Here is a 14614-nt window from a genome sequence, read left to right as displayed (position 1 = left end):
CCGCGGGTCCTTTTGCAAAAAGTCGGTGAGGGCCGCCATCATGGTGGCAGCGGCGTGGTGATGGCTGCCTACAAACCCCGACGCCTCCGCCACCGCCAGCTCATGCGTGCCTGGCAGCGGGAGCAGTGCGTGGCAGCGACATGTTGGCAGGGAGCACGGTGCCCACACCCGGATGGGGGAGGCAAGCAGTGCCAAAGAAAGAAGACAGCAGCACGGCTTTGCCCCGTGCGCTGCAGCATGGGAGCCGCACCTTTTAGGACATCCTGCGCCTGCAGCAGCTTGTCCACCCACGTCAGCACCCCGTGCTGGCTGACCAGTCCGCAGCCGTGCGCCGCGTGGTAGCGCACCAGGAGCTGCAGGGCGGGGGTGGGCATAGGGACAGTGCCCGCCGCTTCAAACGACACTCGTGCGTGTTGTTCAAGCCAGGCGCCGGGCACTGCTGCCGTCTCCCACCACACCTCCCCGACGCATGCCCAGCAGGCCAGCAGGCGGCCCTGCCCGCACGCACCTCCACCCCCTCGCTCCACTTCCACTTGCCCGCCAGCTCGGCCCGCAGCCCCGCCCGCTGCGCGTCCGTCAGCGGCGCCAGCAGCTGCGGCGGCGGCGCCTCGCCGCCCAGCAGCGCCTGCGGCACCGGCTGCGGCTCGCCGCCGGCCGCGGCCCCTTCCCGCGGCGCCAGGCAGCTGGCGGCCTCGAGCCACTCCTCCCCCACTCCGTAGGCCGAGTCCCTGACCCAGGTGGCCAGCGTGCGCTCCAGCACAGCCAGCTGCTGCAGCACATCCAGGTCGTGAGCGGCGGCGCGGTGCAGGTGCGCGGTGGGCTTGCCGGCGGCGGCGGCGCGGGCCAGCGGGTTGTCGGAGCCCTTGATGACCTGCGGGGCAGGCAGGGCGCCGCGGGGCGTGGCTGTGAGCGGGGAGGCAGGCCGCCTTCTGCGCTGCGTGGTGCCACGCATGGCAGCGCGGCATGGTGGCGGGGCATGAGGCCGTCGCAGCAGATGTCTACATCCGCTGTGCTGCCAACAGCCCTATCACACACAGCAACTTACCTGGTCCAGCAGATAGTCCTGCCAGCTGGCGTAGTCGTCTGCTGCCAGCTGCCTGTACATCTCCCCGTACTGCTGCACCAGCAGGGCTGCCCTTCTGCAGCAGCGTCAGCACCCCCAGGAAGGCCTGCACCAGAAAAACAGCAGGCAGGCGGTGGCGGTTCGCCAAGGCAGGCGCTGCAGATGACAGTAGCAAAATCCAAGCCTGGGGGTAGTTGGTCTGCATTCACTTTGCAAGCGAAGGGGCACGCACCTGTGCCGGTTTGCCCTTGAGGACCTGGCTGTACAGCAGCAGGCTGGCCGCCCCCCGGGTTAGCTCCTCTGCTGATTTCTCAGCGCTCTTGTTGCTCTGCTCCGCTCCAGGGAGGTCAAACCCTATTGCCCGCACGCGCACCGCCAGGTCCCGACGGTGCTGCCGCGGCGGCGGGCGTGCCCAGCAGCCCTGCTGCCGCGGCGCTGCTGCCAGGTGCGCCGCTTCTGCAAGGTGACGCGCCCTGAGCGTCGTGTGTGGTGCTGCCTGCGCCTGGCAGCCCACTCCGAAAGCCCGCATGTCCCCTCCAGCAGCAATGCAGAGTAACTCTACAGCTGCTGCTGCACTGATCAACGGATCTGGCACTACTGCTGCCGCCGATGCTGCTTCTGCCTCTCTAGAGAGGGTGCCCAGCTGGCATTGCACAAACTACCCTTCAAGACCAGGCGCTTGATTGAGAACAGTTGCTTGTGTGGTAGCAGTCAGATTGCTGTACTTAGGGGAGGCTCCTCCAAGGGCACATCTGGGCTCGCCGATCGGTCTGGGCGCACCCCTGGCAACTCTGGCTCAGGCTAACCGCGTGAGTATGGGCTCTAATGCAGGCAGGCAATGCTGCGGGGCATCGCCATCGATGGGCGGTGCCACACCGCCGCCGCCATTGCCCGCCGCCGTCGCCGCCCATCCTGCCGCCGCCCATCCTGCTGCAGCATGGCCGCCGCGCCCTCGGAGGAGGAGCCGCTGACCGTCTTCACCATCGGCCATAGCAGCCGGACCCTGGCTGAGCTGGCAGACTTGCTGGAGGAGCACGGCGTCAAAGTGTTGGTCGATGTGAGTGTGCTTGCTTGCTTGTGTGGGCTTAAAGTCTGGTAAAGCAAGAACTAGCTTGCAACATAGACTCCCCGCCGAAACGGGACGGGAACCGGGCGAAAGCAGAGAAAGCAATAAAACAGGGGTGGAGCAAGGCGACATGCAACGCAAGCAGCTGACAGGGCACGCATCGAAACGTGTGTATGACTGGCAAAGTGGCATGGCGCATTGGGGAGAAACGCAACGGTACGGGAGCATGGGCTGGCCAAACGGCAGTGCGGAACGCTAGGTCACTAGAAAAGCAGGGAAAGGCGCACTATGTATGCAATGAGGGCAGCCCCGGCTCGGGGCCATTGAGAAAGCAGTGGGCGGGAGGGGGGAGGCCCCGGTGTGGGCGGGCCCCATCGAGGGGGGATGGGGCGCGCAAGCGGCCAGATGGGGCGGGGCGCGGGCGGCAGTGGAGTCCTGCGGCTGGGTGGGATATAGGGCAATGAGCGTTGAGCAGTGTGCGATGAGCAATGAGCAATGAGCAGTGAGCAGCCCCTCCCTAAACAAAGTGAAGCGCAGGACGGGGTCCGGTGGATGGGAGGCAAGGAAACGCGGGGGGTTGCCACGTGCGCTACCGCCGCCGCCGCAGGCAGCACCCCTGCGGCGGCGGCAGCGGCAGCAAGCCGTGGACCCAAACGCCGTGCCGCCGCCGCCGCAGGCAGCACCCCTGCGACGGCGGCGGCAGCAAGCCGTGGACCGAAACGCCGTGCCGCCGAGTCCCGTGGCTGTGGCCGTGGGCTTCTGGCAGGAAACTACGGCCGCAACTCGGCAGCACGGGGGCGTCGCAGCGTGCCCCCGCCGCCGCCGCGCTGCCCCCCGGGCACGGCGGCGGCGGCAGCAAGCTTGGGCCCAAACGCCGTGCCGCCGAGTCCCGTGGCTGCGACCGTAGACCGTGGGCCGGAAACTGCGGCCGCAGCTCGGCGGCACGTGGTTCTGTTCAAATCGCCAAGCGTGCAGCAGCGCCGAACCACGCTTCCCGGCCTCGGCGCATGCCTTCAGGGGCCCCCTATCGCTGGGCACACCCCTCCAACACCGAACATGCGCCCGGGGGGGAGGGCGGCCCGGGCTGCCCAGGCCAAAGTGGGCCGCCCTCGAGCAAGAGGCGGCCGGTCTGTGTGCTGAATGGCCGAGAATGGGTTGCAGAGTGTGCCAACATTGTGTGCTTAGCACATCGGGAGCCGGCATCTGCCCAACCCCATGCTAGCTGAGCAACCGCGCTCTTCCTGCAGGTGCGCACCGCCCCCCGCAGCCGCAGCAACCCACATTTCAATCGAGAATCCATGGGCGGGGAGCTGCCCAGGCTGCACGGATGCCAGTACGAGTGGATGGGGCGGGAGCTGGGCGGGCTGCGCAAGCGCAACAAGGCCCTGGCTGCCAACGACGGCTGGGAGAACGAGAGTTTCAGGGGTGCGCCCAGGCCGGCCGCGGGCACAGGAGGGAGCAGTTCTTTTCCTGTTTTGGTGTGCTGCTCCCCAACTAGCCAGGATGCGCAGCACGTGTGGGCCTGCCGTGCTTGGGTCCTGGCTTCTCCTCCTCATGGCTGTCTGCCTGCCCTGCTCACCTACCTTGCTCTTTTATGTGCGCACATCGCAGGCTATGCCGATTACATGCAGACCCCAGCCTTTGCAGCCGGGCTGCAGCAGCTGCTGCAGCTGGCGCGTGCGAAGCAGCCCGTCTGCCTGATGTGCGCCGAGACCTGCCACTGGCACTGCCACCGCATGCTGCTGTGCGATGCTCTGGAGGTGCACGGCTGCCAGGTACGGCACATCATGCAGCGCGGCAAGGCCCCGCTGGCACACCAGCTGACCAAGTTTGCGCGGGTGCACGGCACGACCATCACATACCCGGCAGCGGCGCAGCAGCAGGAGGCAGGCAGCGATGCCGCCGGCCAGAGGCGTATCAGCAAGTTCTTCAAGCAGCAGACAACGGAGGAGCGGCAGAGGCAGGAGGACGAGCAGCAGCGCCAGCAGCAGCTGGGGAGCAGCGAGGCAGCAGGGGAGCAGCGAGAGACCCACCAGCAGCAGGAAAGGGAGCGGGAACAGGAGCAGCAGCAGCAGCAGCAGCCTGCATATGCAGGCGCCGGCCAGAAGCGGATCAACGCCTTCTTCAAGCAGCAGAGCACGGAGGAGCGGCAGCGCCAGGATGAGGAGCAGCGACAGCGAGAGGCGGAGCGGCCCCGCCAGGCGGCAGGGAAGAGGGCTCCGGGCGGTGGCGGCATCGCCGCCTTCCTCGAGCGCAAGCCCAAGCGCAGCAAGCCAGAGGAGAGAGGCAGCCCCTGATGGTGATGCCGTGTGGATGCTGTCTCAACCTGCTGCACACATGAATGCACAGCTGATGTAAGGGGGGCTGCTGCAGGTGTGTGCCAGCATGGGCACCTGAATCGCAACCCATCTATACTTTGCCGCCGCGCCGCTGCCGCCCTTGCGCCTTGTGCCAGCCTGCCAGCTGTGGCGGATCCAGTTTTGCCTCTATCCGGGTTCTGCGTGACACTACCTGTACTACCTCGCACCATGCAGCAGCACCTACAAAAGCCTGCACTTAATGCTGGTCATCCTTGCTGGAACCGGCGGGCCAGCTGGCGCCGCCGTGCTTGCCAAGATGAGGGAGTCAAAAGGCCCGCGTTGCTGCCTACAACGCATATCATTTTGCGTCTCTCAGCTCTCTCACTTGCCTGGCACCTGTTCCTCCTGCAAGAATGGCGTCCGTCGTTGCTGCCTCGCGCGCCTTCACCGGCATCACCGCTCGCCAGAGCACCAAGAGCGCCAAGGTGGGTGCATCGCATAACGTGCGGCCTGATGGGCATCGCGTAGCCTTGCACAGCTCCACCCCGCTGTCCTTTGCTGCCGAGCAGACTTCGCCCATCGATCGGCATGATGCGATGGCATGTATCGCACCTCTCAAGTCCTTGCCCTCGCTCGATCACTGCAGGCTCGCAAGCAGGTGACCCGCGCAAGCGTGGAGTTCTACGGCCCCGGTGAGTCGGCGGTCTCCCGCTCTTCTCTGGCAACCCCCGCCGGCAATTGCTGTACCAGTCAACCCGGCAATTGCTTGCACCAGCGCATCAGGCTCTCCCTCACCACCCCATTCCGTGCTGCCAATGCAGACCGCGCCAAGTTCCTGGGCCCCTTCTCCGAGGGTGCGGTTCCCTCCTACCTGAAGGGTGAGCGCGCCAGCCAGGCCGCCGCCGCTGGCAGAAGGCCCTTGCATCTCGCCACCCGCCCGCTGCCCCCGCCACACGCCCTCCCTCCGTCACTCGGCAGCGGCCCCCTCCCTGCATAAACCCCATCCACCATGCCTGCCGCCCCTGTCCCGCCTGCAGGCGAGTTCCCTGGCGACTACGGCTGGGATACCGCGGGCCTGTCTGCCGACCCGGAGACCTTTGCCCGCTGTGAGTGGGCATGATGCATGGGGCGCGCAGCCAGCCTGGCCACCCCTCCTGCTGCCCTTGCCGCTGCCAGCAACCAATGAGGCGCGCAAGCCCCGCCCGCGCTGCCCGCAGACCGCGAGATCGAGCTGATCCACAGCCGCTGGGCGCTGCTGGGCGCGCTGGGCATCCTCACACCCGAGTACCTCCAGCGCTCTGGCGCGGTCGACTTTGGCGAGGCCGCCGTCTGGTTCAAGGCGGGCGCCTCCATCTTTGGGTGAGCGCGCCAGCGGGGCCGCCGTGTGGCCAGCAATCGCAGCGGGCCACAGCTGGCGCCATGCCGCGGCGGTCCTCGAGTTGCTGCTCATCTCCCAGCCCTGGCTCCAGCCCAGCGCCCGCCCACTGAACCTGCCGACCCCGCCACCGCCACCCTCTCTGCCCCCGCAGCGATGACGGCCTCAACTACCTGGGCAACCCCCAGCTGATCCACGCCCAGTCCATTGTTGCCACCCTGCTGGCCCAGATCGTGCTGGTGAGCAGGGGAGGGTGGCACTGCGGTTGAGAACGGCAGCTCTTTAAGGAAGCCAGCGCGATGCGCCATTCAGGCACAGCTGGTCTGCGCACTCGAGCGCTGCATCGCCTGCCACCCCGTGCGCTTGCCGTGCAGGTCGGTACCGCCGAGGCGTACCGCTACGCGGGCGAGGGCCCCGTGGACACCAGCGGCGACAAGCTCTACCCGGGCGGCTTCTTCGACCCCCTGGGCCTGGGCGACGACCCCGAGGCGCTGGCCGAGCTCAAGGTGTGCGAGGGGCGAAGCAGGGGCTGGGGTCTTGGCAGCGCTTGACCCGCCACGCTGCATGGCGGACCGCCACAAACTGACGTGCGCGGAGCTGCCGGCGCTCCCCTGCTTGCAGGTCAAGGAGATCAAGAACGGCCGCCTGGCGCAGGTGTCTGTCTTCGGCTTCTTCGTGCAGGTGGGTTGGGTGGGGCGGGGTTAGCTGGCGTGCCTGCCCAGCTTCAGCGTCGCCTCTGGTTGCGGCCCAGCCGCCACCGCCTCACGTCGCCCGCCCCTCTGCTGCCGCCGCAGGCGCTGGTGACTGGCAAGGGCCCTCTGGAGAACCTGGATGTGAGCTGCGCCTTGCATGCATGAAGCTCTGCTGTTGTGCCGTGTGCGTGTGGAAAGAGTCGGCGCCGCCCCGGCGTGATCCGCCCATCGCTCCATGCTAAACGCATTGCCTCTCTGTTTTGTGTGTGCTCAGGACCACCTCGCCGACCCCTGGAACAACAACGGCTTTGCTTACGCGGCCAAGTTTGTGCCGGGCCTTGGCAACTGATGGGGTCGGCCACTCCAGCCAGGATGGCGGCTCGCCGCAGAGCTGCCTCCCCCGCATTTCATGCGCCAGCCCTCTCTTGACGTCCAGCACTGTACACTGATTGAGAAGATCCACTTAACACTGATGTACTCCCTCTGCCCCACTTCCGTGTACTTATTTGCTGCGGCCGGGCCTGGTCTGTAACAATGCACGCTGTACGCAAGCACCAGCAGCAACGCATAGCGTTTGATAGTGGGTACCAAAAGGGGCTTAGTTTACAGGGCCCTTGAGAGTTCCATGCATGCCATGCAGTCAATGAAATATAGGGGGGGATGGTACAAGATCACATGCGGCGGTGGTTGTACAAACAGAGCGGGATGGGTCAGAGCGGGTCGGAGCGGGAAGGGTGAGGATGCACAAAGGGATTGGAGTTTTGGCCACACAACAGGCCATGCCCAATGGCCGGCAGCACCAGGGAGGAAAAGGGTGGGGCCTGAGGGGCGAGCGGGTAGTCAGGGCTGCAAAGCGGCAACGCGCTGCGAGATACAAGGGCATAGGCCATACAGGGACAAATGAACAGATGGGGGAGTCTGAGGGAGGTGGTGGTGTGCAGTTGGAACGCGCAGTGGCGGTGCCAACAGCAAAACAGGCAGTGATGCTGCCATCTGGCGGACGGTGTGACAGCTGCAAATGTGCGGCTGCACTGGGAGACAGGCCTTGCGCACGCTCACGCCTCAAAGAGAGTCACTGTGGCGACGGAGCCGCTGCGCAGCACTTCAAACACGGCGCCGCGGTACGCATAGAGGTGGGTGGGGCCAAAGGGGTGCCGCCCGCCCAGCCGCGTGTGCACCGCGGGCTTGGCGCCCCGCCCAAACGCGGCCTGTATGTCGGCCAGGCAGCTGTCCACGCCCACTCCGGCCGTGCCGGCGCCGCACGCGCCGCTCCAGCGCAGCTGGCCGCCAGCCGCGGCGGAGCGTAGGGGTGCCCCCGCCAGTAGGTGCGCCTGCGTCTGCGTGCCGCTGCTGCGCTGCCGTGGCACGGCCTCATACTCTGCTGTCGCCGCGCTTTCGTCAAAGAGCTCTGGGCTGTCGGTGATGACAAAGGAGTCGGGAGAGTCTGGGGAGGGAGCCACGTCAGCGCCGAGGTGAGCTGGCGCCACCTCAGCGTCCGCGCCCGGCGCTGTCTGCACTGCCGTGCTCACCCGCAGCTTGTCCTGCGGCTGCTGCTGCTGCTGCTGCTGGGAGCGGCCTGTGCTGCCGCCCTGCGCCGCATCGGGGCCAGCACCTGTAGAGATGGCGGCGGCGGCGGCGGCGCCAGCTGGCGCCACCTCCCCCACCATCAGTGCCAGGTCTTCCGCCTCCGACCAGCCGTCAAAGGCGCTGCCGTTGTCCAGCCGCTGCTCCTTGCCCGCAAAGTCGGCGGTGCTCCCCTCACTGCTGTACCCGCTGTGGGGGGTGGCGCCGCCGCCCTGCGGCCCCACGCCCGCCGACGCCGAGGCGCCGGCGCCGCCGGTGGCGGCGATGTGCGACAGGAAGCTGGTCATGCCGGGGGAGGAGGCCAGGGAGGAGGGGGCTGCAGCAGGGGGATGGAGGGGACGAGGCACGGCGAGGGTCGGGGCGCGGCGACGACGGAGTTGTTTTATGGGCCAGAACCAAGGCCAGCATCTCCTCCCGCTGCTGCTGTGGGCAGGCGGCAAACTTCTACTGCTACTAACAGTGTGGGCTGCTGGCATGCCGCCCTGGGCCCCGTGCCGGGCCCTCACCCGAGTCAGCAAAGGAGGCGTCCGTGTCTGTGTCCAGATCTGCGGCGCTCGGCACATCCTCGCTGGCCGCCGCCGTGCCCAGCATCTTGGCCGCCGCCGCCGCCGAGGCCCGCTGCTTCTCCTTCTTCTTCTTCTTCTTGCCGCCCTTGCCGCTGCTGGCGGGCAGCGCGGGGATGGGGTGGGAGGTGGGCGGCCGCGGCGGGCGGCCCAGCGGCACCGCTGCCAAGGAGCTGCCGGCGGCAGCGGCGGCGGTGCCTTCCTCAGCCTGCGCCGCCGCCGGGGCTGGGGCACCCGGCGCCGCCTCTTCCGCTGCCGCGCCATCCAGGGCCGCTGCTGCTGCCGCAGCAGCAGCACCGCCGCTGCCGCCCGTGCCGCCGCCTGGCACCTCCCCGTCAATGTGGATCACATCATCGATCAGGCCCACAAGCATGTTGTAGGCTGCGCTCAGCCCCGACGACGGCGGCTGCGACTGCTGCTGCTGCTGGTGGGCAGAGGAGGGGCTGCCGCCGTCCGCCGGCGGCCCCGCCGGCTCGCCAGCCGCCAGGGAGGCGCCGCCGCTGCCCCCGCCGTGCTGCGCTGCGGCGTCTGTGGCAGCCAGGCTGGCTTCCGAAGCCGCGGTCTGCATGCTGGCCCCTTCCTCGGAGTCTGCAGAGGGCGTGTAGCGAGGAGAGCCTCCAGCGTCGTCGCCGCCGCCGCCGGGCAGGCTCCAGGTTCCCGCCGGGTGCACCCTACGCAGGAGCAAGCCGCCGCGCAGCGATCGTGCGGCGCGTCAGGCAGCCGCAAGCACACGCGCAGCCTGCTCCACACCCTGCACATAGCTGCAAACACCCCGCCTCCACCTTGCCCCGCCGCCGGCGCCCCCATCCACCTCATGTGTGCACGCAGGCGCGGTGCCAGGCAAGACCCCGTGGTGTGCGGCAAGCGGCCCCCTGGCCCTCCCCAGCCACGCTCCTTTCTTCCCTCCTCCCCAGCTCCTCCCCCCCGCCACCCCACACACCTAAGAGCACCCCCCACACCTAAGGGCACCCCCCACAGTACCTGAAATTGCACTTGCAGTACAGCCCAAAGTCGGGGTGTCCGGGTGCGTTGGCGTGCAGCACCAGCTTCTTGAGTCGGTGGCTGCCCCCGCAGAACAGCACATCCAGGCCGCGGGACGGGTAGCAGAAGTAGTAGTCTGGCGCCACGGCAGCCGCCGCCAGTCCGCCGGCGAGCGGGTCAGCTGGCGCGGGCGAGGCGGGGCGGGCGGGGCGGGTGTGCGTGCTGCCCGGCTCGCCCAGTTCGGACACAACATCCTGCGGCGGGGCAGGAGGGGCAGGCGCGCGGCAGCGTCAGCACACAGCAGAGCGAAGGGCTGATCGCGGCAAGCAGCGAAGTTTCTGTTGAGGACGCCGGCGTGCCAAGCAGGGAGGCCGGCAGGCAGCCCTTCCCATCCGCCGCCACGCCGCCGCCTCGCGCACTCGCCTGCGGCGAGTCGCCGAACCGCAGCATCTGGCCGCCGCCGCCAAACAGCAGGCCCTGGCCGGGCACCGCCTCCACGCCTTCAAAGTAGGTGCTGCCGCGCGGCAGCGGCGGCAGCGCCGCCGCCTGCGCCGCCGCCGGCGAGGCCGCCGACCCATGGTGCACGACGATGCGGGCCGCGGGGGTGCACAGCGGCACGGGCAGGTCGGCGCCAGCGGCGGCGGCCCCTTGCGGGCCCTGGCGCTGCTGCTGCTGCTGAGCGCCTTGTTGCTGCTGCGAGCCGGCGGCCAGCGGGAAGAGGAAGAGGACGCCCGGGTACTGCAGCGGGTAGTGCCCGCCCTGCGCCTCCCCGGGGTATGTGGGCCCAAGGGCCTCGCACACGCGCCCAAACGTGGGCGGCTGCGCCGCGCCGCCAAACACGTGCCCGCCAATCCGGATCTGCGGCGGGCAGGCGGGCAGGCGGGCGTGGCGGGGGCGCTGCTGGAGCTGGGGGGGCCTCGATCTGCTGCCCCAACAGCATCCCACAGACGCCGTGCTGCCCCAGGCAGGCACCCTGCGCTGCCGCAGCGACGGCGGCACAGCCGGGAGGCGGCAAGCGGAGACGGCGGCGCACCTGCAGGCGGGTGGTGTCATGCACCTCCACCAGCCGCAGCCGCTGCTGGCGGCCGTCAAACAGCAGGTGGAAGTCGTGCTCCGGGAAGCAGACGGCTATGTCGGCAGCCTGCTGGGCGGGCTGGCCCTGCGCAAAGGGGAGGGCAAAGGCGGCAGGGGGTGGGGGTGGGCGCAGGCGGCGGTGCCACCCGCCCAGCAACGCCAGCCAAGGCCCTGTCCTGCTGATTTCAGCTGAGCGTGGCCTGATCAGGGGCCTCACCTGCTGGGAGGAGGCATACTTGACCTCCACCAGCCGAAAGCTGTTGCGGTGTGAGCGCACCAGCTGCAGCACCTCAGCCAGGCTCTGGCCTGCAGGGGCGACATCCGAGCAGCGCATTGGACCTCTATGTTGCACGGGTGATCAGCGACGCCGCTGCCTCTAGCGGGGCTGTTGAATGGCAACACACGCACCAAGCTTGAAGGGCGCTAGGCCTCCCCCTGGCACCAGCGTGGTGGCAGCCGCCAGCTTGACTTGCTCGTCCCCACAAGCTGCTGAAGCGGGGAGCTCGGAAGGCGAACAGCGCGCCTGCACAGAGCTCAGCAGGAGCACCTCGGTACCCGCAGTGCGAGTCCCAGGCAGCAGCTACACCATGACGCTGGGTATTTACAGCCGGTAGCAGGCGGTGGGAGGGGCTATCGTGATGGCGTGTGTGCTGCGCCGCCAGCGGGGCGCGGATTCTGGGCGCCCTCACATGGAGCTCTCCTCTCACCCCTTGCGGACCCCTGATCCGCTCCACTGTACTCGCAGACCAAACTAGACCTCCACAAGGTGGGTGAGACGTTCAGCCAGCCTGTCCTTGTGTGCGTTGCTCCCAGTTGCTCCCAGCGCCCTCGGACGCCGGCGCCTGCCCCCACAGGCTGCCCCACGTCCAGGCCTGGCCGGTGGACGCCCCTGCCAGCTGGCCCACAGCCCACAGCTAACCTTGTCGCTGCGGCCGGCTTCACGCGGCCGCCAACAACCCCACCCCCACCGCTGCACCATCGCCCGCAGCTTGGCACTATGAGCTACGAGCTGGTGCCCAGCCAGGAGGCAGCCCTGCCGGCCGTGCCCACTGGGCGCAACACTCGCGGCCGCGCGCAGACCAGGAAGACCAAGGTGCGGCGCCCCTCCCCGGGTCGCTCCAGCCGCCCTGCTCGCCGCCTTGGCTGGGCACGCCTTCTGGAAGTGGAACCACCGGCTGTTGCGCCCTGCCTGCCCGCAGCTCGTGGAGCACACGACCCAGGAGGAGGACACTCACGCCGGCGACCATGTGGAGATCCACCAAGTCAGGCAAGGGGCCTCGCTGGCCAGCCCTGCAGCACGCTGGGGAGCAGCACGCTGGTGAGTAGTCTGCAGCACGGTGGGGAGCACGCTGGCCAGCCCAGCAGCAGCCAGCGTCTGCAGCACGCTGGGCAACCGCATGCCTGCAGATGCTGGGGAGCCGCATGCTGCCACACGCAAGCTGCACCCTGGGAGTTGGCCCGCCCTGGCCCACGGGCCCCTCCGCCCGCCCTCCTGCCTGCCCGCCCGCCTCCCCAGCAGGGAGGTGCAGGAGGTGGTGAAGAAGGTGGCGGTGGTGCGCAAGGGGCGAGGGCGGCGCCACGCCGCGCAGAGGCAGGAGGAGGAGGAGGCCGAGCGGGCGACGGCGGCAGAGGGAGAGGAGGCGACGGCAGAGGGAGAGGAGGAGGCGGCGGCGCCATCCCGGAGGTCTGTCCTTCTTCTGGGGCTGGCCTCCCTGCTTCCCCAGCCTCTTCAATTCGCAGCTGCATGGCGGCAAACGGGGGCCAGCAGCCACACCCTCCAGGCACGGCTGGCCCAGGGCGGTGCTGCCCCTACCCTCCCGTGGCACGTGTGCACACCCTGGCATCTCCCACTCCCAGGCCGGCCCTGCTGTGCCCTTGGCCCCTCCCCGCAGAGTGACGCGCCGCATGGATGCCGAGCTCAAGCAAGCCATGGAGCGGGATCTGGAAGCCATGGCGGGCACGCCCGGCGGCGCACACAGGCATGCCGGCTGCGGGCCGGCGGGGCGCTGCCCGGCGGCATGCGCAGCTCGCCCTGCCTGTGGCTCGCGTGCTGCTGGCTGGCGAGTCCCAGCCGCATGCTGTGCCTGCTTTGCATGCACCTCGGCCCAGCGCAGGACCTGGAAGCGTGTGGTGGTGGAGGGCGGCACCGCGCCGGAGCCCTCGGGCATGGAGGGGGAGGGAGAGGAGGAGGGAGGGGAGGTGCAGGTGGCGGTGCAGCCCGAGCAGCCGCCCGGCGGCAGCCAGGCGGCGCCGGCCCGCCGCAGCACCCGCACCCGGTCCCAGCCCCGCTTCCACGCCGAGGCGGTTGCGACAGGTGGGGCCTGGCCCGCCTGGCTGGGCGCAGCCGTGCCAGCACCAGCCCAGCCCCAGCTCCCAGCAGGGCCAGGCCCGCATGCCAGCGGGGGCCCGCCCCGCCCAGGCCCAGGCCACCCTGTGTCTTGAGGCTGCTCCCCTCCCCCGCCTGGCCCCGCAGGCATGCCGCCGGGCGAGGCGCTGGAGCCGCGCGTGCCCAGCGCCGTTCTGGAGGAGGCGATGAAGGAGATTGGGCAGGAGGGGCAGGAGGAGGCGGAGGCAGAGGCCGAGGACCTGGCTCATGGGGAGGAAGAGGCGGAGGAGGAGGGAAAAGGGCAGCCCGCGGGCGAGGAGGAGGGGCATGCGGAGCCAGAGGTGGGGCGGGTCGGGTGCCTGCTGCCCGCGATGCCGCCGCTGGCAGCTGCCGCGGTGAGCGCTGACGCTGCTTCCATTCGCCTCTGCGCCTCTGCGCGCCATCAGTGCAAGGCTCGCCCGCAACAACACGCGCCCACCTCTGCTGCGCTCGCGGCCTCCACTGTGATGCCTGCTGCTGCCTGCCCGCCCCCCGCCGCAGCTCTACCCGCCGCCTGAGGACCTGGCGGCGCTGGAGGCCACTCCCGAGGATCTGCTGATGCCGACTGGCCGCGGGGCAGGCCTGGCAAGCCAGGAGGCGGCGGCGGAGGTGGCGGAGCAGGAGGAGGCGCAGCAGGAGGAGGCGCAGGAGAAGCCGCCGGCGGAGGCGGCCGCCCTTGTCAGCCCCTCCACCCGCCGCAAGCGCAAGGCGCCCGGCGTGGACGTGGCAGCGGCGGCGACAGAGCCGGTGCCCGCTGGACTGCCTGGCGGCGGCAGGGCCACCCGCCGTGGTCGCCTGTTTGCTTCTCAGCCGGAGCGGGCCGTGGCAGCCGAGGCGCCAGCCCAGGCTGCTGCCGAGGAGGAGGAGGCGGCGCCGGCAGAGGGAGGGGAGGGGATGGAGGAGGAAGTGGCGGGGGCGCAGGTGCGGGAGGGTGGCAGCCGTGGCATGTGGATGTAGCCGCAAGGCGCTGTGCCAGCTGGGGGCATGAGGTGTCCCTAGCGCCGGCAGCGATGCGCCAGCTTGCGTGGGCGTCGGCCTGGGCCTGGTGAGGCCTGAGCCCCGTGTGGCGCCTGCCCTGGGTGCTGCCTGCTGCCCACTGAAGCAGGAGGAGGAGCTGGAAGAGGTGGAGGGAGAAGAGGAGGAGCAGGAGATGGCTGAGGGGGAGGAGGGGCAAGCAGCCGAGCCAGCTCAGCCCAGCGCCGCACGCGAGGCTGTGTTGGGCGCCGCCGGGGCGGTGGGCACCATCCTGCGCAGCGTGCTGGGCGGCGGGCGCGCCCAGGTGACTCGCGGCGCCACCCCGCGCTGCCTGGGCTGGGCTGCGGTGCCCAGGCAGCGCTGGTTGGCGCTGTTGGCTGCACTGCGGGGCCCAGGCAGCACTGGTTGGCGCTGTTGGCTGCACTGCGGAGCCGCAGCCTCAGCAGACTCGGATCGCCTTCACACTGACACCACCAGCTGACATCCCTGCCACCTCCTGCTGCCATGCAGGCTGAGGAGCGCCCCCGCACCGCCACTAAGGTGCCAGCAGCCCAGGCGCCGGCGGCCAAGGGCGGT

At 69.5% G+C, this 14614-nt stretch overlaps 4 protein-coding genes across 4 annotated transcripts in view; 2 read left to right on the top strand and 2 right to left on the bottom strand.

Moving 5' to 3' along the window:
- The window catches only part of CHLNCDRAFT_137221 (hypothetical protein), a gene marked incomplete at both ends in the record, with an annotated part of 2235 nt that extends 643 nt beyond the window's left edge, over positions 1-1592 (bottom strand). The window contains 4 exons of the mRNA XM_005845313.1: positions 251-353; positions 509-871; positions 1046-1117; positions 1296-1592. Coding sequence (XP_005845375.1) covers positions 251-353; positions 509-871; positions 1046-1117; positions 1296-1592 — 835 coding nt within the window. The remainder of the gene's footprint in view (positions 1-250; positions 354-508; positions 872-1045; positions 1118-1295) is intronic.
- Positions 1593-2030: 438 nt separating this feature from the next.
- On the top strand, positions 2031-4036 carry CHLNCDRAFT_13097 (hypothetical protein; the record flags this gene model as incomplete). Its single annotated transcript, XM_005845449.1, has 3 exons — positions 2031-2120; positions 3377-3554; positions 3741-4036. Coding segments are annotated over 3 exons (564 nt in total), but the record flags the coding sequence as incomplete, so codon positions are not given.
- Positions 4037-4842: 806 nt separating this feature from the next.
- CHLNCDRAFT_137219 (hypothetical protein) lies at positions 4843-6845 on the top strand (the record flags this gene model as incomplete). The annotated part of the gene is made up of 10 exons (XM_005845448.1): positions 4843-4914; positions 5076-5121; positions 5251-5307; positions 5467-5535; positions 5647-5788; positions 5959-6043; positions 6179-6310; positions 6426-6485; positions 6599-6637; positions 6771-6845. The coding sequence occupies 10 exons, from the start codon at positions 4843-4845 to the stop codon at positions 6843-6845; spliced, it is 777 nt and encodes a 258-aa protein (XP_005845510.1).
- A 1688-nt stretch (positions 6846-8533) lies between these two features.
- CHLNCDRAFT_58658 (hypothetical protein) lies at positions 8534-11032 on the bottom strand (the record flags this gene model as incomplete). The annotated part of the gene is made up of 5 exons (XM_005845312.1): positions 8534-9314; positions 9625-9878; positions 10048-10482; positions 10658-10783; positions 10916-11032. 5 exons carry the CDS (start codon positions 11030-11032, stop codon positions 8534-8536), a joined length of 1713 nt encoding a protein of 570 aa, XP_005845374.1.
- Between the last annotated feature and the right edge of the window lie 3582 nt (positions 11033-14614).

This window comes from Chlorella variabilis (assembly GCF_000147415.1).
Source record: "Chlorella variabilis unplaced genomic scaffold CHLNCscaffold_18, whole genome shotgun sequence".
In the NCBI taxonomy this organism is placed as follows: Eukaryota; Viridiplantae; Chlorophyta; class Trebouxiophyceae; order Chlorellales; family Chlorellaceae; genus Chlorella; species Chlorella variabilis.
The sequence above is the reverse complement of the archived record's forward strand: the minus strand, read 5'-3'. Positions and strand labels throughout refer to the sequence as shown.